General features: G+C 31.5%; 1 protein-coding gene and 1 long non-coding RNA gene across 4 annotated transcripts in view; one reads left to right on the forward strand and one right to left on the reverse strand.

Moving 5' to 3' along the window:
• The window catches only part of LOC148226938 (extracellular serine/threonine protein CG31145), a 32,262-nt gene that overhangs the window by 3,723 nt on the left and 3,646 nt on the right, over window positions 1–24,893 (reverse strand). For all 3 annotated transcript variants that reach the window (XM_088202188.1, XM_088202190.1, XM_088202189.1), the window contains exons 2-7: window positions 15,648–15,959; window positions 15,029–15,307; window positions 14,473–14,597; window positions 11,124–11,202; window positions 10,749–10,841; window positions 10,445–10,688 (exon numbers count right to left, since the gene is read on the reverse strand). In XM_088202188.1, coding sequence (XP_088058314.1) covers window positions 10,445–10,688; window positions 10,749–10,841; window positions 11,124–11,202; window positions 14,473–14,597; window positions 15,029–15,307; window positions 15,648–15,781 — 954 coding nt within the window. In that variant the 5' untranslated portion in view covers window positions 15,782–15,959. The remainder of the gene's footprint in view (window positions 1–10,444; window positions 10,689–10,748; window positions 10,842–11,123; window positions 11,203–14,472; window positions 14,598–15,028; window positions 15,308–15,647; window positions 15,960–24,893) is intronic.
• Window positions 15,094–16,337, forward strand: LOC148226939 (uncharacterized). The gene is made up of 2 exons (XR_015811980.1): window positions 15,094–15,379; window positions 15,552–16,337. It is a non-coding gene; the product is annotated as an uncharacterized LOC148226939 (long non-coding RNA).

Genomic DNA, 24,893 nt, shown 5'->3' on the forward strand with positions numbered 1-24,893 from the left:
AAACTGACTCTCAGTGAACATACCAAGCACAATAGACTACTGGTATAATTAGTGACTAATACCAGATAAACCTAAGTTCGAATACCAAATGGACCTTCATGCTTTTAAATTTTTATCATGTCTAGAAGATTTTAATTAGTGATTACCGATAAATCATCACAGATTGGGTTTTCTTTGATTTTCCTAATCTCGCGGATGAGTATTATTGTATGATAGATATTAAAATAAAATATAATAATTCGTTCATCGTGAAATACAATAATTTTAAGCTGTGATCAAAGTACATACATAACTAATAAAATATATGTCACTGATTTACTTAGTGTTTGTTGATTGTGTTTACTTGGTTGTAACTCAATGAACTAGTGCTAATATTTTTTTTTTTTAAAAAAGACTCGCACTGAGCGCTTCTTTAAAATGTATATTTATATGCACATTTTGTGATATGCACACAAAATTATAAACTAAGGCATAATTATAAATGTAGTTAAGTATTTAATAATATATAACTAGACTATCTGTTATCTAAGCTATATATAAAATTATATGAATATCATTTATTAAAAGTCAAATGGAATGTAATTCATGTGCTTACATTCATCATCAATTAATAAATTCCTCAGATATATTAATTATAAACATTTATTAATTAACTAAACAATTAAAACTCAATATAAAAAAATAGGAAAAATTAACTGATTTAATCGATGTGGTCAATACAAAAAAAATACATGTCAATAAATTGTATTTTATATTGAAAATAATAATTTCAATTACCGTATGCACTCCACGTTCCCGATATTACATCGGCTTGTGGGGTGTTTTTTAGCAATGACTACTTGTCTAATTTTAATTTTTTTAAATTTGCTATTTAAATAATTTGTAGTCTTGTTATTGTAAAATAAATTTGTAGCTTTAATTATATATTTTTTGTTTGTGCAAAAAAGAAAATCTTCCCCGCTTATTAAAAATGATTAGAAAGAAGAAATAAATTAACAGAACAAACATACTTTAAATTAAAATTTTAAAAAATCAATCAATTTTTAATCCTTGAAAATCTTTAAACGTTTAATTTGTTAATTATCATGTTTTTGATCCCAATTTTTTTTTTGGTTAAGTTTTTTAAATCTTAGATTAAAATATTATTTCAATTTGTTAAAAATATATGCATAAGAAAACAATTTGTTACTAGAACTTATTACAAAAACGAAAAAACGTATGACGCAGTTCAACTCCAGTTGGTAAGTAGAAATTAATAAGGTCTCCAATAAGCAAAGTTACCCCTTGAAATCTGATTCACCAAGTGTGTTAGACGATAATTTTCACAACCATTCTGAAACTTCAAGTTCCTACTTGGAGCAGTATTTTTCATTAAGATATTTTTTCTCATTTCGAAGTTCACTATATACGATATGATAACTGATGTACAAAAAGTCGTAAAAATATATTTTTCACATTAAAGATATCGCCATTTTTTGTTTTAAATTATCAATTCTATTGGATTGGAAATTTAATGTAAAGCAAAAATAAATTAGTTTAGAATAAGTCGATAATATTATTTTTCCTTATAGAGATCTATATATATATGTCTCCTCAAATTGATTAGTGATGCCGGAGATCATGTATTGTTTACCCGCACATAGCTGTCACTTTCGACCGCCCAAGTAGGAGGTCGTGCTTAACCTGCATTCACACATTTTACTAAAGATTTTGAGTATATTTCTGAGAAATATATATTAAATAACATCAGAAGAAAAAGGTAAATTTTATCTAATGTCAGTTGAAAGCTCAAAAATAAAATAATGAATTAAATTAACTTATCGTGCTAATTTTATTTTAAAGGCAGATATATTTGGTTTTGTATTGATTTTATAGATTTTATTGTAAGATCTAAATTAAAAGTAATAATATTTTTTTAAATATATTATTCCGAAATTGAAATATTGTTTTTCATCTCTGACATTTTTTGCATAAATGCGGCTTAAAAAGATTAACATATTTTTTTTGTGTCTACGAAATCATTTCATAAGTGTATAATAACACCAACGTCTTGTTAAAATTCCTTTCTTATCTATTTTGAAAACATTTGTAGATAATATGGTATTGAAAGAACAATAGTTTTTGTTCACACGTGTATCATATATCTTAAAAGGTTCTATACAAAAGTTATGTATATCAGTTCTAGATTGTACAATAGTTTAAATTCCTGGATTTCTAGAGCCTTCACAACCGAAGACAGATATGTATGTAATAGTACAGAAATTGGAGAGTATTAGTATAAATAAACTACAATAGTTTTGAGATTGTTTGATTATTAATTTAAAAATTATGTATATTTAAAAGAAAGAGTAATATTTTACGGTGTGCCATAGATTTTGTATTTTCAATGTAATTTTGTATTGTACAGCAGTCAATTTTTTTTTGACCAGCCTGCAAAAAAATTTGAAGACCCAAGATTTTACATCTAAAGAAAATTCTAATAAAATCATTTTTAATACTATTGAATGATTTGTTTGACTAGGATAAGATAACTTACTATTTTATTTTTGTGCTTCCAACACACTAGCTGACTTTCACCTTTTACTTTTGATAATATTTTATGTGTATACTTTAAGAAACAATTAAATGACTTAAAATTTTAATACAGACATCAGTACACGGCGCGAACTGAGGCTAGAGACGACTTCCTACTTATACTGTCGCGAGTCACGCGAGTAAACCAACGCGAAATCATTGATGGTCTCCGATGTTTCTAATCAGTTTAATGATAAGTATAATGTTTTTTGATTTATTCTTTTTGAATCTTTCGTTGCAACATGACAAGACAGGCATTAGCCCAATGCGTTACAAAGGTGAAAACACATTTGTGAGGCAACAGACTAAAATCAAAATCAGTTAATTAATGGCATATGTTTTAATAATCATAAAATATTATTATATCTTAAAATAAATAAATAAATTCAATTACAAATAACGATATTCAGCATTATAAAAATCTAGAAAAACTAATCAAAATTAAAATTATATTAAGATTTGCGCCCATATATATTGTGTATTAGTCCGATTTATAGCACTGAATGTGAGACTGAAATTGTAATGATAACTTGTTGCCTTAAAAACATTTGTAACTTTTGAAATCGTCACGTCGAGCGAACGTGACGATCGGATATTTTGGGCGGATTAGAACCACTATCAAATGAAACTACACAAAGTACAGTCGTTTTTTATTTAATATAAAATAATGTACTTAGCCAGAAAATACTACAACTGCTGACAAAATCAGTGATATGTGTACTTAGTAACATCATTGCCAAACCTATAGCTGATAATATAATAATCGTTGCGCAAAAAATCTATTAAAATAAATCTGTTTCCGCCCCGAATTGGCCAAACGGTCAAGAATAGAAAAGAGTAGTAAAAATTACAAGACTGAGGAAGCAATTGCTTTCCAATTTATGTCAAACTTAATCCAGCTACGAAGTTCAAAATCTAAGAATTCAACCCTATATTTATGAGACGACTTGGAGACTACGATAACACACGTATTTGTTTCAATAATTAGAAATATATAAATAAAAACAATCTGTATACAATAGTAATATATTGCCTCATTTTAATAATTGTGCAATTATTTTGTATATAATTAGTGAATCAGATAAGATGATGTTGCAAAACTTGCAAAATAGGACAATGATAGTAGTTTTTCATTAGAATAGATTTACTACTTTGAAAAACATTAATAATGATGTATTTTATTAAGAAATTTGTTTGTACATATATTAAATATAAGATATGAAGATAATTTAAGTATATATAGATTTAAGAAGTGTTGCAGGTTTTCTAAATGGAATAATGAAACACCTTCGAATAATAAGATCTTATAAATATTATTTAATACTTGTTTCTTGTGGTAAACTTTATATTTTTATATTGCTTTGTTACATTAAACAATTAGCAATTGGCTAATATATAAGATTGTTTATATCAAGTTATGTAAGGCCTATTTTTTAATTATTTCTTCGAAATACGAAATTCAGAGTGATATTATATAAGCTGTTGACAACTTCACAGATTTAAAAAATAAAGGTATTCATTCGCTCGTCAAATGGAATATATGTGGCTTTATTAAAAAAAGTTAACGCGTATTTATACCTCACTTAAAAATCTGCCACCATATATGAAACAAATTAATAAATAAATAAAATCGAAACATTTGTATAATACCTATTGCAGAGGGACTCGTTAAGTGACTTCAAAAAAAATCATAATGAGAAAAAAATCGCCCGTAGTCAAAATGTTTATCTATATATCTCTACATATGTACGTATCAGGGGCGGGCAGTGAAATACTTTCCCTCTCGGTCGCTCGCATGTTAAATAACGAGAGTGAATGGGAGATAAGGGCATGCTGACCGCATGCTCTTGTCTCTCACTCACTCTCGTCACCTAACATGCGAGCGATAGAGATAGAAATTATACATATGTAAGTGTATGTTACAGTGATTATGTATTTTTCGGTGAAATTATATTTTTACTAGTAGAAATATAGAGCAGTGAAAATGTATCAAAATATTGATTTATAATTTCACTGGTCAATATTAGTGAAACCGTATAATTTATTTGAGTGGTGCTACCGGGGCTCGAACCCGCAACCTCAGAGTTACTAGTCTGAGACATTACGGACTACGCTATTCCGTCCTTGCCGATGTTCAAGGTTCATTAAAAATTATTTTATTTATATTGTACAAAAATGAATGATTTGTGCATTAAATTATATTCATACTATTGAAAATATAACTTCACTGCAACAGTTGCGAAACATCCGATAGCTGTTCAAACCCAATCATAACCAAATGAAATTTCTAAAAGTAATGCGGTAATATTAATATATACTAATTGTAGTATCTAATAATATTTATTAAATCTATCATTTTAATAGTTTAATAAACAAAAAATAATGTACTTAAAAAAATATTTTTTAATTTATTATTTTTTTGTTAAAAATAATGCTCATTTTTTAATATTTTAATGCACAAATAATTCATTTTAGTGCGCACTAGAGATAAAATATTGCGTGTAATTTTATTAACTAATCTGTTTCTTATACTTGTTTTAAAATTGCGGCTATTCAAAAAATCGTAGCTTCGTTGAAAATACGAAAATTAAATTTAAAATATATGTTTTCTTATTACATTTTTTGATCATTTATTGTGTGTAATATAAAAACGATTAAACTTCATGAAACTTATTTAAAAAATAGCTCTTGTAACTATCCCAGATAATTATATTAGCAAATCTGATCCACTATCTCGTTTCAAAATAGCTGCTATTCTAAAAAAGTATAGAGATAATAATGTAATAATTGAGGATCAAATTAAAAAAATGCTGTTTTTTTACACTTTTTGGTCATTTATATGGATTTTTGAGGACACAATAACTGCCATAGCTTTAATGACAACCACATGAAAATAATTAAAAAAATAAACCTTGTTAAAAAGTATAAAAATATAAATTTAAATTTATGATATTCTCAAAATATATTGGCTAAGTACGTTAGCCAGTCATATCCGATATTTATTAAAAAAAAATATTTTACAATTTTAATTTATTCAAGAGCCGCAATTTAAATCATATTGAGATGAAACTTACTATAAATAATCTTATTAAAAAATAAATTTGAAGCTGCGCATTATTACAGAATTTTCAATACCTAATGCGTACGACCTGGTTCGATTTTAATTAAATAAATTCAATTCATCATCAAAAATAAAAACGGACGTGAGATTAGGAAAATCAAGGCAAACTTAAATTTAAGAAATTTAAAAACACTAAGTTCCACGTGAATTTCGATTCTATATATTTTAGGTCAGAAACTAATACCACGTACTGAGCAAAAATAAAATTGAAAACTCATAACTACGTTTATTGATTTTAAAATAATATTTTATACAACAGGAAAATCTATACCAACTGAGTAAATCAATGAATCAGACATAATGAATACCTACACGTAAGTATTAACCATTAGACTGAAATTCTGGGAATCAGTCACATCTGTATTATTATGTACTATACAATTTAGAATCAATAGTCACTGCAGCTGGGCCCGATTTTTTTAATAATAGCGCATTTTTATAAATAAAATTCGAGTGCCGCTGCCGGGGCTCGAACCCGCAACTTCAGAGTTACTAGTCTGAGGCGTTACGGACTACACTATTCCGTTCTAATATTTTATATTCTAACTATAGTGTGTATTTTAATAGCTTTATTTAAGTTTTTAGGTATTGTAAATCAAGCACCTTTTTAGACAAAATTATTATTTCAAAAATATGGTTTAACAATTTTTATTTCAAAATCGAATTTGGTTCAAACAAGAACCCAGTAAGAAGACATTCCATTCTTATCATTTCTGCGAACCTTTTTGAATGTTAGATTGCAGTTCAAAAGGGAGTATTCTGACTATTTTAGACAATATCGCTGCGTGGCAGCGAAGGGTTAATTTTCCGAATTGTACATTTATCTAGAGTGATTTGTTTTAAACGAAGCAAAGTTTAGTCGTAGAAAGGAACGGTTATGAGTCGTTAAGAAAAAGCCACATTCTATATTCCGACAACTGTTCGGAAATATCTCGCATTGTGTTCCCTTCCATTGAAATATTTTTCTTTGGGTTTTATTTCCCCTTTTTGCACGAGATTAACGTGATGGTCTCCAATCTGCGGTGGCACGCGAACGAGTAAATATTGACGCGTTCCGAACGCTGCGGTATCTATTCGTCGCTTCGAATAGCACGCCATCCTTTTTCATTCGATGAACTATAGTAGAGCGCTAATTTTCACCTCGAACCAGAATACGTCCCTTTCTCGAGCCCGAAATCCTGAATTTTTCCCGTGAGACTCGCCCCGCAATGACGGGAGGTTTACACGGGTCGTATGCAAAGTCTGCGGCTCGATTTACTTTAAAATTGAAAGAGTAGATTTGTAAAGAATCTCAATTTTAATTTATACGAAGGGTTCGGCGCAGCTGAGAGCAGCATAATATATATATATACTGGTGCAGATAGGCATCGGTCGACAAATCAAACACACGCCGTAGCCGGCAATCGGACTGCCTATTTATCCGGTCGGTTCGACTGACGCGGGATTAGGAGCAAACAATTCGTCGATAATTCATCGTACGACCTGACCTGATCGGCGCATTTTTCGACCGCGATCGATAATTAATTATTCGGATCACTCCAGCTGAGCAAACTGACACGTCTCAGCCGACGAACGCCTAATCAATTATTACCGTTCTTATCATTATCTAAAGTGGTGCGTGTGCATATTCAAAACCCATTCGAATCGCGTTTCTTCTCCAATAACAATATCGATAAACGCAAAACGAATCGTTTTCTCAGCGGTGTTGCGAATCAAATTTATCGACGATAAAAACAAAGCGAGCGCTACTATTGAATTCAATTGTACTTTTATACATTTTTTTGTTAATGTTGACCAAGAATCGTCTGAGAACGCCTCTAACGTGCAACAACATTTTCCGATCATAAACAGTTGGAACGTTCGGACGTGGCATAATGGCGCTGTCACACCGACACACGTGTCACATTACATATTGGTGATCTATCACATTTAAAAGTTAAAAACGATTTTTAACATCAAATCAAATCTTCTAGTTCATCTTACTAATGAATTTAACAGTGTTATTTTTCTACAGGACATTTTTAGGTCAGCTCAACTATTAGTCTGGATTTCAGACACACATAGTTGAAATATTGAATATGAATGTCTTAGTATTTATACATATAAGTTAGAAAATAATATGTTACCATATTTTAATAAGTATTTAATAAGAAATAAAGAAAATTTAAAGATAGTTAAGTATAAGAAAATTATGTACGGATGTGTTAATTTATATAATAATATTCCAAAGACAATCCGCAATACGAAACTATAACGGGTTTCCTATAACGAATAAAAAAAACACCTTTATACATTAAAAAATAAATTAAAATATTAAGTATTTTTTTTTCTGTTTATGTATGTTTAGTTAAAATTTGTTTAATGTAAAAATTAGCTATTAAGCTAAATAAATTAATAAAATAAATACAATAATATAATAAAATAAATTTGTGAACAAACTATTTTCATTATATCATTTTTAAGCTCGAGATTAAAATAACGAATTTTTAAAATAGAAAAAGATATATTTTCTGAATAAAAATATTCACAAAACTATCACTTTTTAATGGTAGTTATACATACTATGTATACAATCTGGCGCTGTCGAATGTGTACAATTTTTTACAGCTACTTCTAATTACATTTCATAACATTTTTTACTACAAAGAGTCATGCGCTAATTTTAAATCTGTTCTTAGTTTACTTTTATTCTAACGCGGGTATTTTTTTTTTAATAATTGTATTATATAATAAAAAAATATAATACCGCACACAGCGTATAATTTTAATATATATCTAGTTACTGCATTCCTTCTTTGCTATTTTTTAAATCTTTAAAATTCCAGGGATTCCATAAATTCTTAGCCCCGACTCTCAAGATCGAAAAAATCCACAAAAATAGCACTCATTAATCGCAGACCTTGACATTCGATTTAACTCAGCGTGCTTTTTATCTTTTATATTCAAAATTTCAATATCATATTCATGATTTAATCATAGCAATTTACTTACGATGCTGTTTTTGTTTAAAATTCAGCAATTTTAATACAAATTTGTCTACTATTTATTTCTCGGTGTAAACGATAATAAGAACCTTGATATTCTATTAAACTTGACGTACTTTTTCTGATATTTTATCTTTTAGGTTTGGATGCATAACCACTCACACACATTTAAATTGTCATACCAATTGATTTGTCAATTGTTATGGCGATTCTGGGCTACTCAGATTTTTTTATGGTGTGTTTGGGTTGGAAATTTAATAATTTGAAAACAAATTATACTGATAATTGTAGTATGCCAAAATTCATTCGATTCTACTTAATGTGTTATTTTTATATTTTCTCTTAGAAGATTTCGATGTATAATGACATTTTTTATGACGTATTGACGTCAACACGAATCAAATTAATTTAGATAACGAGTTCTACGATTTTAATATGTAATATGATATATATGTAGGTCATATTACATATTAGTCATTAATTGACGAATTAGAATAATAAATAAACAATTAGCTTCGATAAAAACCGATTGGAAATAAATATAAACAGGGACATCCTTACAGATTTTTCCAGAGGCCTTATTTTTTTAATATTTCGATTTCATTAAGATTAAATGACGTGCATCCCTGTTTAAAATCGACGTCGAAAGCAACAAAATCGTGCCGTCGCGCATTCTAGCCAATCTAGTGTTCATATTAAGAATCAATTAGAATCAAATAAAGCATATCTAAACCAAATTTTGTCCAATAGGAGAGCGCAAAAAACAATTATCTCTTCTCAGAAGTCAAAAATCTACGTCAAAAGCAATAAAATCGTGCCGTCGCCGTCGCAGTGGGAACGCTCGTTACCGAGCGTCCCCACTGCGACGGCGCCGACACGATTTTATTGCTTTTGACGTGAATTTTTGACTTCTGAGAAGTGATAATTGTTTTTTGCGCCCTCCTATTGACCAAAATTCGGTTTGAATATACTTCGACCAATACTCTCATATCAAAAGTTTGCAATAATAACAGTAAATATAGCTATCATATTTTAAAACATAGTGTCGAAGTGCAGACGAACCATGGAGCAATATGTGAGATGCGACGTCTGTCTGTACTTCGACTTCCGCTTATTTTCTGGCTTAATCTGTATTTTTGAGACTTTCTAAAAGTGTGATAAGTTTTAGAATTTTCGTTAGGTTAGGTTTGGGTTTGAACAGTAAATTTTCACTGAAATTATGTATTTTAAAAAATATTTTAGGGATAGATACAAAATTGTTTTGTGTTAGATTTTATTTTAGCAACTATGGAGCAATATTAAGACTATAATTAGGTTAACTTTAATTAGGTTAGGTTTGGGTTTGAACAGAAAATAGACATTTCAGCAGCATTTAAATCAGTTAAATTGTATTTTCGCTAGTAGAAATATATACCCACTGGTGAAAATTCAATATTGAAAATATAACTTCACTGAAAAATACACATTCACTGTAACATTTATACATCGCATAATGATAAGTATGTAAATGTTAAAATCATATAATTTTCTAGCACCTGTCAGACAAAATATATTTTCACTGGTAAAAATTTATATCCACCGGTGAAAATGTATTCCGATATGATTTAACTGAAATGACATATTTAAAAAATGTGTTTTTTTTTATTTCGATTTCATTACGATTCATGATATTTTATTAAATGATATGCATTTTTCTGGGCAAATTCAAGGGGGGTAAATGACGTCTCTGAATATAAATCGGTTCGATAAGACGAAGCGCACTCACCCTGCGGTCGGCCAGATCACTGCTGGGTAAGTAGGCTGCCAGACTGCCCTCCAGCTTGTCGGGGTTTCCACAGATCGCGTGCCCCGTGTCGCAGTAGTATGAGCACTTTCCGTGGAAGCAGATGTTGTTGGCCGGCGACACGAAGAACGTCCTCAGGATGTCGCCAATGGCTACGTTGTAGATCTCGGTGGTGATGTTGAAAATCCGGCCCACAACCGGCATGGCTCTCCTAAAACCTAGCAACCTGCGCTATCGGTCAGTTGGGGTCTAATGGAATCGAATCGAATTAAAACGATAGACTCACCTGTCCAGATGGAAGGCGGCGATCTCAGCGTTGTGGCGCTCGTAATCGGAGAAGTAGAAGTGATTAGGCAGCGTCTGCTGGTCGCGGGGGAACCTGCGGAAACGGCAGGTCGGTTAATTCTCTGCCGTCTGGTCTCAGTCGCGGGATCGAAAAACAATCGGGCGCTTATAATCTGTCACCTGTCTCCGATATGCAAACGGCGTCTCTTTTATTGCTCGGCGCCCCATTTGTAACGGTGGCCCGACGAGAATACCAAGTGCCCCCCCATTCGCCCCTTTCGCCCCGTTCGCCCGCCCGCCAGGACGAGTGACCGCGATTAGCCCCCGACGAGTCGAGAGTCGACTTTTTGTAAATTACATCTCGGGGAGTACTCACCTCATCGGCTTCATCAGCGCCATGATGCCGTTGGGGTACACGATCACCAGCTTCAGCTGCGTGCCGCCCTCCTTTTGCTCTGAAACCGATCAATCGATTTGCTCATTGTCGAACTAATCGGCCGCTTCATAATGCATAACTCGACGCTGCGGGGAGTACACGTCGGCTCTAGATTTATTGCTTTATTATTTTACGAAAACCAATTAAGAATTGAATAACAATAAATTGCGGCGACTGTATTACTCCTTCGCGATAAAAATAAAACAAGCTTTGTCGCCCGAAAAATACTTAAAGTCACGTGTATTTTTACAAAGGCATGTTTACTTCTATGTAAAATAATGGTACGGTGATTATTGCGCACACGAAAATTGCGAATACAAAAATTGCGTACGCAAAAACTCCACTCATCAAAAATTACGAACATAGATGAAATCTCTCTGCGCGACTAAATAAACAAGGAAAATAGATTCATACATTTTAATACACAGAAATCTAAATATTTTTTGCGGCTTTTGCCGGAATTTTTTTTACATCTGGCGGAATATAGACTAGCTTCGGGTCCAGGTACGTTAGGAGGCAAAAGTTGGCTAGTCACTGGTCATTTTCTAATATTTAGATTTCATTAAGATTTATAGTATTTTATTAAAAGACATGTATTTTTCTGGTCAACTTCATATTAAGACTTTAATGCAATATTACAACTTACAATAAGTGAAAACCGAATTCTGTTTATATGAAAAATATTCTAAGAATAGATTCTAAAAATACTAAAAAAAAATTCTCAAATCTATCCCGAAAATATTTTTTAAAATATGTCATTTCAGTAAAATCATATCGAAGTACATATTTTTACTTTTAAAATATAATTTGTGACACGTGTTAGTAAAAGTATATGATTTCAACTTTTCCATACGTAGTAAAATAATATATACATTTACAAACTAATCTATATTAATTTACATGTTTCAGTGAATGTGTATTTTTCGGTGAAGTTATATTTTCACTAGTGAATTAAAAATACATTTTCACCAGTTGATATACATATGTTTCTACTAGCGAAAATATAATTTAAATGCTGCTTTAAAATGTCTATGAAACTCAAATTATCTCTTCTCAGAAGTCAAAAATACACGTCAAAAGCAATAAAATCGTGCCGTCGCCGTCGCAGCGGGAACGCTCGTTACCGAGCATTCCCATCGCGACGGCGCCAACACGATGTTATTGCTTTTGACGTGAATTTTTGCCTTTTGAGAAGTGATAATTGTTTTTACGGCCTCCTATTGACCAAAATTTGGTTTGAATATACCTTAACCAATACTCTTATATAAAAAGTTCATAGTAATATCGGTAATCAATATCATATTTTTAAAACAAAAGTGCAGACCAACTATAGAGCAATATGCGAAATGCGACGTCTGTCTGTACTTATTTTTTCGATTATTTAATATTATCGATTTCTATAATATTGTATAGAATTTTTTTAAATTATTATTAAGCCTTTTAGTGCCAAGTGAAATTAAGCGATGTATGCTAAGAATGCCAAGCACTTTTTTGGCAAATATGGATGATTTTATAAATATATTTAAAAAAATATTTCTATAAATTTTCATTTTTTTTGTGTGAACCATTATTTATTATAGGAAAAAATTAAATCCAGTTTATACAAGTAATTACCAAAAAATATAAAAAAAAAATATTTCGTAATTTTTCAAAAAAAAAAACTGGATTAGCACACCCGCGTCCTAGCGGCATTCATGTCATCGTTTGCTTGGAGAGTTGGATCAACCTTTACATTGACAACGAACCAAAGCTCAATTAAATTCTAATAATATCGATTATACGTAATTAATTCGTCGCCAGTCGACCACACGCTGGAGATTGCCGTTTATAGTGAGGGAGTGCGAGGGACTACTCGTGAGGTTCAAACCCAAGCAATTGAGGGGAAGTGATCTCTCGGTCTGGCAGTCAGAGGTAGAGCGCGAGTAACACAAGCAGGGCCAAAGGGCTCGGAGGCTGCGACTGAGGCAACATATACACCCCTCGAAAATCTGGGGGGTGGTGTTGTGACAAAGATGATACGCAATCAATGCAATGCAAAGCAATGCCAATAAAATATTTAGCACTACAGGGGTGGGGTCCCGCTCATCTGGCCGTCAAAAGCTAGGTGCCCACCCATAAGGGTTGGACTCGTAAGGGCCTTAGTACTGGTAACGGTAGTGGCGTACGCAACGGATAACATAAATAATTATAATAATAAATGTAAACATAATTTTTTTTATTTTACGTTTATTTCAACACAATATTTTTTTCAAGAACCTATCCCTCTTATTACATTAACCCTTTCTGCGCCTTACGCGTGTTAATGCGCTCTTTATGTATATGCGCATGAGGCAGGCCACACAAAATAAGTGCATTAACGTGTTTTATATACTAATATTTTAAAACATAATGACATATCTTAAGACAATAAAAAAAATGGACGGAATAAATTGTAATTATTATCGATATTAGAGAGATCTAAATCAAAGCTTTGGTTGATTTTCAATGAAACTCACTGTAGATTTGTGCCACGCAGGCACTTTATATAATTAATGAGAATAATTAACTACAGTTGTAACTCATGCTTGGCATGTATTTTGCGTTATTTTATATTTTACTATTTATTAAATATATTTTTTTAAATATGTAAATATTTTTTTAAGTAATTTTATTATTATTTAATAGCTATGTGACTACCCTGGCAATTGTTTTAATACATTTGTATTAAGTGAACTTATATTTTTATATATATATACATATATGTACATATTTTACAATAATTTAAAAAATATATATATTTTGTAATGTGGCAACCCTGGCTTGCGAGGATAAAATATTGTATTTTTCATAGTAAATACATATACAAATTTCACTTTGTATATGTATTTATTTTATATCGATACATTTTCTAAAAATAAAGTTTTATTAGATTTTGTTTTTGCACAGTTTGCGACGTTTAAAAGGTTAAGCAAATGCTCATATAAAGAAAGTTTTAATAATAATAATTGCAATAAATTGCAACAATTGCCTAAAAGTTCAACATATTTATTACATCAATCCATTTTTTCCATTAATAAAAAAACCGGAGATATCCTTAAATTTGTGTGTTTTTTTATATAAAAATCGGAAACTATTATATAATATATCAATAATAAATAAGTGCGGAATTTTCGTGTGCGCAATAAGAATAATAAGTGAGTTACATTTTAACATTGCAATGAATTTTTTTAAACTAGGGTTGGGGGCGGTTTAGAATAGCTCTCCCGCAGGCGTTTGGAATATTCGGCGTATGGAATTTTTGGGTACTTACCGGCGTGCAGGATTGGCAATTTGACCATGTCTTCGATGACCTTGTTGACCAGCGTGTCTCCGGGCGGGTAGAGCTCGTGCTGCGATATCCTCAGTTGGAAGAGCTCCAGGTTGGACGCGTTGGCTCTGGGGAGAGACGGAGGTCAGAAAAGGCGCGTTTATCTACCGAAGGGGGAATATCAATTATAGCGGAGGACCCGAGGCGACCCGGGTCGTAACTTCGGAGGGTCTGCAGATTATCTATTTATTGCGGTCCGGCCGTAGGTCGCTCCTTTTTGCGGCCCGCATTCGATCCGTCCCCTCTCGGCCGTCGTTCCGAAAATGCGAGCGGAAAAACAGATAGAGGGCGAAGCGAGCGAGCGCACTTGACCCGCGATAGATAAGGCTCGAGCGCACGCGAATGCATCTCTCTAATTAGCGGCGCTCTCGGGCGAGCGCATGCGTCGAGCCCTTCGCGAGGGATGCTGTAACGAGGCGACTCCGGGTATAAATCGCGCTTACGCCCGGCGTGATTTATCGGGCGGCAATTAAAAGCGGCTAATTGGCGCTGTACTCACGAGGGGTCCACGTCCATGATGTCCGCGATGGTGGGATTCTCGGAGCGGAACGAGTTGCCGTCCTCGTACGGCTTCACGATCACTTTGTTGACGGACGTCTTACGCTGCTTGTCGCGCTGCAGCACCCTCAGCGACAGCTGCACGTCCTTGAAAGAATCGTGCTCCTCGTCTCCCGCGGGACTTTTCGCCAAACCGGGCGCCGGGGGGAAGCGAGGGTGCTCTCCGCCCAGCGCCTCCTGCAGCGGCGGAAAGTGCGGGTGGTCGTCCGACGCGTTGAAACTGAAAGCGGTACGCGTATTTTAGTAGGGGGCGGAAAAGCTGAAAAATGAACTAGATCAATCGACCCCCCAGGTATCTATCCCCTTCGGAGACGTTTCTCTCCTTTGCCACTTTATCACCCGTCTTTCTTTCGAATCGTTTCGTTGACCGAGTATTCGATTACTTTATCAAACCCTATCTCCCCCCTCTACTATTTGACACGCGTTTACTTAAAAGCGTATATTTTTCAATATCATTTTTTTAGGGATATGTACCTGTGTATTTACTAAAAGTCCTGGAAACTTTCGTAACACTTACGAATCGTAAAAGGCGCAACTGGTGGTAGCTGAAAAATAAGTACCTGTGTCGGCCGTGCGAGGGCTGCAGGCGGCGCCCGCTGAAGCCCAGCTCCATCTGCAGATCGACGACGAGCAGCAGGGTGAAGAGCACCAGCGCCGCCGAGGCCCCTAGGACGATGCGCTCCTTGAGCTTCATGGCGCGAGCGGAGCGTCGGGGCGCCTCGCGACTACTGAGGCGGCGTCGGAACGGCGACGTCGGCGGCGGCGGCGACTGTTTGGCTTTGCCATAGGTGGCGGAGCCGCCGCTGGGGCCGTCATCGCGGGCCCATGTCCACGGCGCCCTCACTGCGCCTCACCAGGCGAGCATCGCCGCCCTGAAACGGTAAGGGTCGTCACGCGGAGACCTTGGACGCTATTGGTCGGGGGCGCTCCGCCCACCGCGGGCGAAAGAGCGGCGCCGCCCCCGACCCTGTGCACGCGCACACCCCGAATCGATCCTGGACTCCTCAAAAACTACGATTCCGACCAAAATACCATATGGAAGACGTCGCCTCGAGAGCGTAATGGACAGATCGTGCCACCCTCGGCTTTTCTTGCGACGCACCTCTCCTTAAAAACTGCACGCGCGCGATACGCGTTGCGCAACAATTCGACTTTTCAAGCTTTAAACATAACAACCATGAAATCAAAGATAGCACTACTGACCTACATTGTTTTGATAGAGCCAGAAATAAAAATCATAATTGATAACACTTTGCCTCTTATACCTCTGCTGATTTGAATTAATTTATAAACATTTTAAGAACCAGTACGTACATACACATATAGATTTTCCTCAATTGCCATAATTAAATAATACGTATAACAACTATTCATTAATATTTTTTTAATAAACAAAAGGACGGCCGGAATAGAGCAACAAAAAAACGTTAAACACAACAAATGAATTTGTTATTAATTAAAATATATTGCATTTAACGATTTAACAAAATCAACTAGAAATAACAATATTTTTAATAAAAGACAGGATGGCCAGAATTAAGCAACACCGCTAAAAAAAGGTATGTGCACGTACCCCCCTCCTTAAATTTGGACGGAAAAATGCATTTATTAAAATATATTGCATTTAAAATCTTTAATGATATACCAAAATCATCTAGAAATAATTCCAAAAAATCAAAAAAAGAATAACGATTGAAATCTAACCCCAAAATATGTTTTTTTAAATGTTTGTTTTTCGAATTGGCAAACCGTTTTACAGCGACAGCCAATTTGACAACTAACAGCTGATTTGTGCTCAGTTTGGTTTGCCATTTACGGCAGAACAACACTTGCAAATTGTGCAAATTTATTTCGAAAATCGTGGTTTTTACCGTGCGCTACGTTCATTTTACAGTCAACACAAACGTCAAACCGAGCAAGTAATTCGAATAACCATGGATCGTTTTCGCACCACACATACTTTAATTGATAATACGCATCCGCGGAGACATCGTACAATGCGCACTAAAGTTGTTTCTGTTGTGGAGCGTAGTATTGGAGAGGACCCGAATGAGTCGATTCAACTGAAACTGTGTCCATCCACAAATTTTGCTGAAAGATCTCGGTTTACGAGCTTACGTGAAGTTCAAATATATTTTCAACAGTAGATATATATTTATACTAGCGAAAATATAATATAACTGATTCAACTGGTGCTCTAAAACGATTTGACAGTTGCGAAACGTACATTTGCTGTTTAAGCTCACACCTAATCTAATGAAAGTTCTAAAACTAATCACACTTTTGGAACATTTGTTGTACTATATTTGCGTTAATACAGTCAGTTCGAGAGCTATCCATTTTATAATATCATTATTCATAATTGAAAAAGAGATGGCAAGTTTTGGTTTACGCCCCTACTATTAGGTCTAAAGCACACGATACGAATATACGTTCGATATATTATCATTATTGTACACGTATTATATTTATAATTTTAATGTATTAAATTGTAACCGCAGAAGAGGTATTTCTATAAAATATTATTTAAAAAAAAAATAATCACTGACAGGCAAACTTTTGCTCTTACCACTGTAAAAAGCCGAAATGATGAAACAGAAATATCGGGTTATCCTCTAATTACCCCTAAATTATTTTTTTAGTATATTTATATATTTATTTAAATAAAATTAAAACCATCATGACTTTTAATTACACGAACGGTCCTTCCATCGCGAAAATGCCGCCCCCAAGTAAATGCCGACCGTGGCGGCCCGCTTCCCATAACTACGCCATTGTATCAGTTAGATTTTAATTAAAGGAAAATATGCATTATATTTGGCTATTATATATTTTCTCGGTCACTATATTTTTGTAATAATTAATAATTTAATGAAATTTATTCTGTCGCGCAGCAATATTTTTATAAAAAAAATATTTAAACGTATCAAATTTGAATTAAGAACGTTATATTTTAAAAGAAAAGTAAGCATGCATTATATTTCAGCATATATATGCATACACACAAAAATAACTGTTTTTAATTTTATCTGAAGAACATTAATGACATCTTTACTTTTTTGTTTGAATATTTTTTAACAGAGTTGCAAATTTTAATTTTTTGTTTGACGGATTATTCTGTAATATATTTTTATATATTTCGATTCACTGATTTCGTTCGACCAACTTAGATGCATTTTAATGCAGTATTAAATCGTAAAAATGTAATTAAACATGTTTTTTCAATATATTGACTGTTAAAGCAAAAGTTATGAAAAATTGTTAATATTTACAAATTTTTAGACATTAAGTTTTGAGGAAAAATAAGTTGGTTTAAAAAACAAATTTGAGAACTGTTTTACAAAAACGTTGCATATATGTTTGTGTATTTGTTTCGGGAAGATCGAGAAATATTATATATGGTAAGAAACGCTGATTCTTTAAAAATTTCCCCAAGGGGCTCTTACTTTTCTCGACCTTTTTCATTCGTCGTATTACTGAGTATTCTAAGAATAAACTAAGCATATGAATTATAATATAACAAAGTAACTTTATTAATCAAGTAATATTAAAATACACATACATTTGCCTCAAATCGCGCAGTGAAAGTATTGTTTTTAGATGATTTGATTAAAATATTCGGTTAAATATAGGTAAATAAATTAATACGAGAAACAATAAAAAGAAAATGTGTCGATTAATTTTATCGAGTGTAAAATTATAACATAAACTGAAAGCGAAACGTAATTTTTGCATCGATATGGCTGTGAGCGATAAAGAGAAGTAAAACAGCAACCTTCGCCTCGTGTCGGAGTAAAGATCATCTCGTTTCGTTTAGTAATCGATAAATATGATTACTTTGACTCTTATTTGTTTATATAAATCGCTGCAGTCTTATCTAACGATTAATATGCTGTTTATGGGACGCGTCCTTAGAAAATCGCTCGCGTATCGAAACGCAACACGTACACGTTCTTATTGTTTTGTGTAAATATGTTTTTGCATGTTTACTCCTTTTTTATTATCACAGATGGCTCGAATCGATAGCCCGTCGTAATTAGAGCTTCCAAGTGTTTCGATGTTTGAATGTGGAAACCTTGAGATCGTTACTAAAATGTTGTATTCAAATAAACGCACGTTTTGCGGTGTGTAATTTGTAGGAAAATAACCTAACCTCGTCTCTGCGACGCGTCGTCGATAATACAGAAATTACGTAACCGTAAGCAAACAGCTTCCGTGCATGTGTCTCGAAAAATTTAATTTTTACTACCGATGCTGTACTAATTTATAAAATAATTTGCTTATCATACCGTTTGTTCGGACGTAGAGTGACACCTATGAAATTTATTCCGCGATTATTTACAGCCGATAAACTGATACGATATATTACAAATACCTATCAATATGCGTCACTGTTTTTCCTTATTCTTCCTAACCTTCTATTTCATCAAATAACACCATTTAACACTATCAATGCCGATTGCTTTATCTCCACTTCTTGCGAAGTTCATTAAAAGTATTATAATTTCAAAATCGATTAATTAGATATTAATATTCATTAGCTCTCTCCCTCTCTCCGGTGACTATTATCATGTGGTTCGAAGATCTGATAATTAAGTATTTATAGTGCATAACTTTGGAAAATTCTGATTATACAAAGCCGAATTGCAATATGTTATTTGCATAACATATATTAAGCATCTGTCGAAATTATTTGATTTTTACGACTGTTTTGGTTTAAAAATGTAAAACTAGTTAAAAAAGAAACCGCAGGATGGATGCTACAAAATTATTACTATTTACATATGTATATATTGTATACGTTATACTTATGAAATCTAATCAAAAACTCAGGTTTACTTTTTTTCAGTTAAGTGTATTTTTTATCTCTAATAAAAGTGACTAAAATTTTCACTTTTTAATATAACGAATGTCGTTTATTTCATATAACTTCTCTTATATTATATATTTGAGATTACAAATTGAAATTTATAATAGAATAACTAACTATATGTAAATATATGCAGAATAAAATACATTAGTTAAAATTATCATCAATACGAGAGTTTTTCATTTATAATTAATTTAATCCTCAAGAGGATTAAATTAATTATTTTGATTCTAAAATTTACGCTATCTGCATACATTTTTTACTAGCGGTAAAATTTGTCATAATTTAAAATAAAGCATTAATTATATATTGAGCATCTGGTTGTAGCGAATTGTTAGTTTTTATTATGCGCCCGAAAAATATCTCGGCCCGGCGAGAACAAAAGCAGGTGCATGGTCAGGAATGAATTTTGTATTGGAATTAATTAAATTTATACAGTCTTAATAGTAAAAAATGACTTAAAAAAAAATGACTTTTATTTTACAAATTTTTTTTTTTTTTTTAAAATATGTTTCGTCAAATCTGTCATATTTTGATATTTTTGAGAATTTTTAATTTTTTTACCTTTAAAAGGCTTAATTAAGGGAAGCTATTGTTTATTTATTTTCTATTTTCACTGCCTCCAAAAAATATATAATTCATATTTTGGAGTATTAATTATATAATATAATACTTTGTATTATTTAGACTAAATTACTTTTATATATTTCAAATGTATTTTAGAAATGGATATATATTTAAGAAAATATTTTTTAATACATTTGTCAAATTTTGATTTTTTATTGAGAATTTCGCAATTGAATATCCCTAGAAGATGTTTTTTTAGGATGGTTGTTATACTTTCAAGTTATCCTGTCTTTAAAAATTAATTAAGTTATATTTTGAATTATGTTCATTTTCTATTAAATAGATCAAATAAATCTTTCAAATGTTACAAATAGATAAATAAAATAAAAAAATTCAACAAATCTGTAGAACTTTGATATTTTTTTTTATTGCGGCGAATTTTGTAATTGAATATCCCTACAAAAGGTTTTTTTGAGGAATGTAATTATTTCTCTAAAAATTAATTAAGAAATATTTTGAACTATGCCCACTTTGTATTTAATAGACTAAATGAATTTTTTATATTCCAAAATGAACGTTACAAATGGATAAATTTAAAAAATATATTTTTAAATAAATCTTTTTAAATTTTTTTTTTTGAGAATTTTCTCAGAAAATGTTTTTTGAGGAAGCTTCGAATATTTATTATTTTCTATTTTCACTCTCTCTAAAATTCTTCAATAAAATTTTAAATTTTAAAAAGGTAATATTTTGAAATATGCCCACTTTATATTAAATAAACTAAATGCATTTTATATCTTCTAAATTTATGTTACAAATAAGTATATTAAAAAAATATATTTTTCAATAAATCTGTAGAATTTTGCTTTTTTTATTGCGAATTTTTCAATTCAATGTCCCTAATAAATGTTTTATTGAAGAAGAGTATTATTTTCATTTATTTTCCATTTTCCCTGCCACTAAAATTTAATTAAATAATATTTAAAATTATGTCTCCATTTTAGTATCACAAATTTAAAAAATATATTTTTCAATAATTCTGTCAAATTTTTAAGAGAATTTTTTAATTGAATATCCCTACAGATTAATTTTTATTTTCAGTGTTACCAATAGGAAAATTAAAAAATGTTATTATTCAATAAATCTGTCAAATTGCATATATATTTTTAAATTGAGAATATTTTAATAGAATATTCTTGAAAAATGTATTATTGAGGCAAATCATTTTATTAATTTTCTATTTTCACTGTCTCTAAAAAATACAATTTATAATTTGAATTATGCTCCATTTTATGTAATATAATAATAGCCATTGTAACCTGACAGACGTAAGCCCAATGCGTTACAAAGGGGTAAATGTGTACCAACTGGGTAAGTCAATCAGATACAAACAATACCTACATAAGTAACTTTGAGGTCTATCCATTTCGTCATTATTCATAAATTTGTTCTACAGTGCAATATGCGGATATACGTTCGATATACTTATCATTACTCATATCCATATTACAATTTTATAAAAAAAAATTTTTAATAGATTTAATGATTCCAGTGGCGGCTCATCCATATGAGTCTGTAGCCCTTGCAGTATATAATGAAATAATAAAAATGTTTTTATGTATGTCATTTACTCGGTAAATTATTTTTATCTAATATAATATCTGATTCTATATTTAAAAAAATCAATATTGTAACTTTTTAACAAATTTTTACGGGCCGCCACTGGTGAATTCTATTATTTATATTAAATAAAATTCTTGAAGTGGTGTTATGATCTTCTCTAATACTGTGAAGCAATAATAACCAGTTTTAACACACACCATTTATACCTACTTAATTTTGGATGTTAAAAATATGATGCGTCATTAGCCGCAAAGTTAAGTTATTTTTTAACACAGTTAAAGAAAAATGTCACATAGGTGTTTTTAAAAACTAAGTTAAATTTTCAGATGTTGCATGATCAGTATTTTTTTGAGTAGACAGACAATACGTCGAGTCTCATTGTGAATCAATTAATAAGTTGGAATAAACAAAGTTAGGAAACAAAGGCGCAATAACGTGTTAAGATGTGGGAAATGTTATGCAAATAAAAAGATAAGACAGTAAAAGCGTGAGCAAGTTTATTAAGAACATTTCGTGTCATACAATAGTATAGTTACAAGTGATAAAAAAGCAGTAGGAAATTAATTTTGCGGACAGTGACGCGACGCGGAAGCAACAGGCGCTAGCCGAGGGCTAAGCTACTTAACCCCGCAGACCAAAACCGCATTAATCTCATCTTCCCTTATCCACCCCCCTTCGCTCCTCTCTGTTAACCAGCTTCGTTATTTTATGTTTTACTAGTGTAAACGATATCGTTGCCGAGCGTCGCTATTATCTATTATTACGCTTGCAATATTATCAACTTAGTGTCGTACGTTCTTCAACTGTCGACGTTAACTGATTATTCCACTGAGCGTACCCAACTTTTTCACTCAAACTCTAATCGTGTTATTATATAGAGACATTTGAAGAGATATGGAACGTTATAAACGAACAGATATCTCGTGCCTCAAAAATATATTTTAATTTAATTTTATATTTATTTTATCTATAGTAATATATAGTTTTAATTATTATACATCTATCACAGTATCGCATTGTATCATAATATGTTAATAACATAGTTTAAAACAATAAACAAAAAAAACGGTTCATCTAAGTTATAAGCCTGGCACTCTACCGATACGCTAAAGCGCCAAAATTCATACTAACACAGTAGATTTTTTAATAGAATTTTAAACTGACATTGGCGGACGTTACGTCAGTGAGAGTCAGTGAAAAGCACGTACATACATACATATTTCTATTATTTACATTCCAGGTACGAGAACTAAGGATAATGATTCATAAATAGAAGCAGTTATGTGTCAGAAATAGTGTCGATGACATCAGTAACGGGCGTTAATCTCTCGCATATATTTATAAGCACTTAGTATATTTGATTTCACACGGCAGATTTTCAAATCGCTCGATGTAAAGGGCACGTCAATCTTTCAAATTAGGGGTCGACAAATATGAGTATAGTAATGACATATTTAGAATTGTATGATCAAGTCGCATTAATTTTAAAAAAATAATTAATTAGCCGCGTACCGTAATTTTTTGTAATCAGATTTCCAGAAAACTTTGTTTTATGGCTAAAATCGTTAATCAGTCTAATCTGCCATATTGTTTTAAAATTGCAGTTTACCTTCAAATAGTGACTAAATAAATAAATTTGAAAAAAATTAAGCTCCGTTGAAAAATTCTCATAAAAAAATTTTTCATAACAAAAAATATCAAAAAAAATTATATTCAAAAATTTTATTTATTCTTTTAGAATTTTCACAAAAAAAAATATTTGATATTTACGTGCGTTTCTTTGTTTTGCGAAATTTATATTCATGTGATTTATAAAAGCCATGGTTATTGCAACTAAAATCCGACAAATAAAATCACTTTGTAATTGACGAAATTTCAGAAAGTATTCATATTTACTAGTTAATATTGTCTGGTATTATTTTTTTTCTTTTTTAAATAAATATGAATGATGTTTAATTTTTTTATGGTAACATTTTTTTAGCACACAAAATTGTAGTTTTTGGCATCAGGGATAATAAACTAAAATTTTGTACTGATTAAAATATGAAACACTTAATGCTCTATTTTTTTTAAGTAAAATAAATAATGTTGATATTTTTTATTTATTTTTTTAAAAAATTATATGCATATTCTATCGTTTACTATTTGATATTCGAATAGTAGGAATCTCTAATATATATGTAGAATAAAACTGCAACGTTACTTTATACATATGTTAAAACTACTGACCTTTTAAATAAATTACTAAACAAAAGCTCAATAAAATCAAGCCAACCAAAAAAAATATGAGTAAAAAAATAAAGAGGTCAATGTTTCGAATGTTGCATATCTAAAAAATTAAAATATCATTAAATATTTGTATGTGAATATAGAAATCTACACGATTCTTGCGGACTCTTCCATGAAAAATTGGATTTAATAATAACAACTTTTAAATATACTCAAACACAACCACTGACTCAATAAATACAGTTATTTAAAAAAAAAATACGGCAATGGCCGCAAGAATTAAGATTTTTTTACTTTTTAATTTTTTCATTTTATTTTGATTTATATTAATAATCATTTTTGACCTTCATACATTTTTCTATATTTTTTAAAATAAGTTTTATATCGATATAATCAAAGCTACGGCAGTTTTCGAGTCCTCAATTTTCGTAATATTCAACATTATTGACAAATTTAATATTCACTACAAAACATTTTTAATCTCTTTACGATTTTTTATCACAGTTAATGTAATGAC

Source organism: Plectrocnemia conspersa, unplaced genomic scaffold, assembly GCF_051122295.1.
Source record: "Plectrocnemia conspersa isolate PC_06_02 unplaced genomic scaffold, ASM5112229v1 ptg000013l, whole genome shotgun sequence".
Taxonomy (NCBI): domain Eukaryota; kingdom Metazoa; phylum Arthropoda; class Insecta; order Trichoptera; family Polycentropodidae; genus Plectrocnemia; species Plectrocnemia conspersa.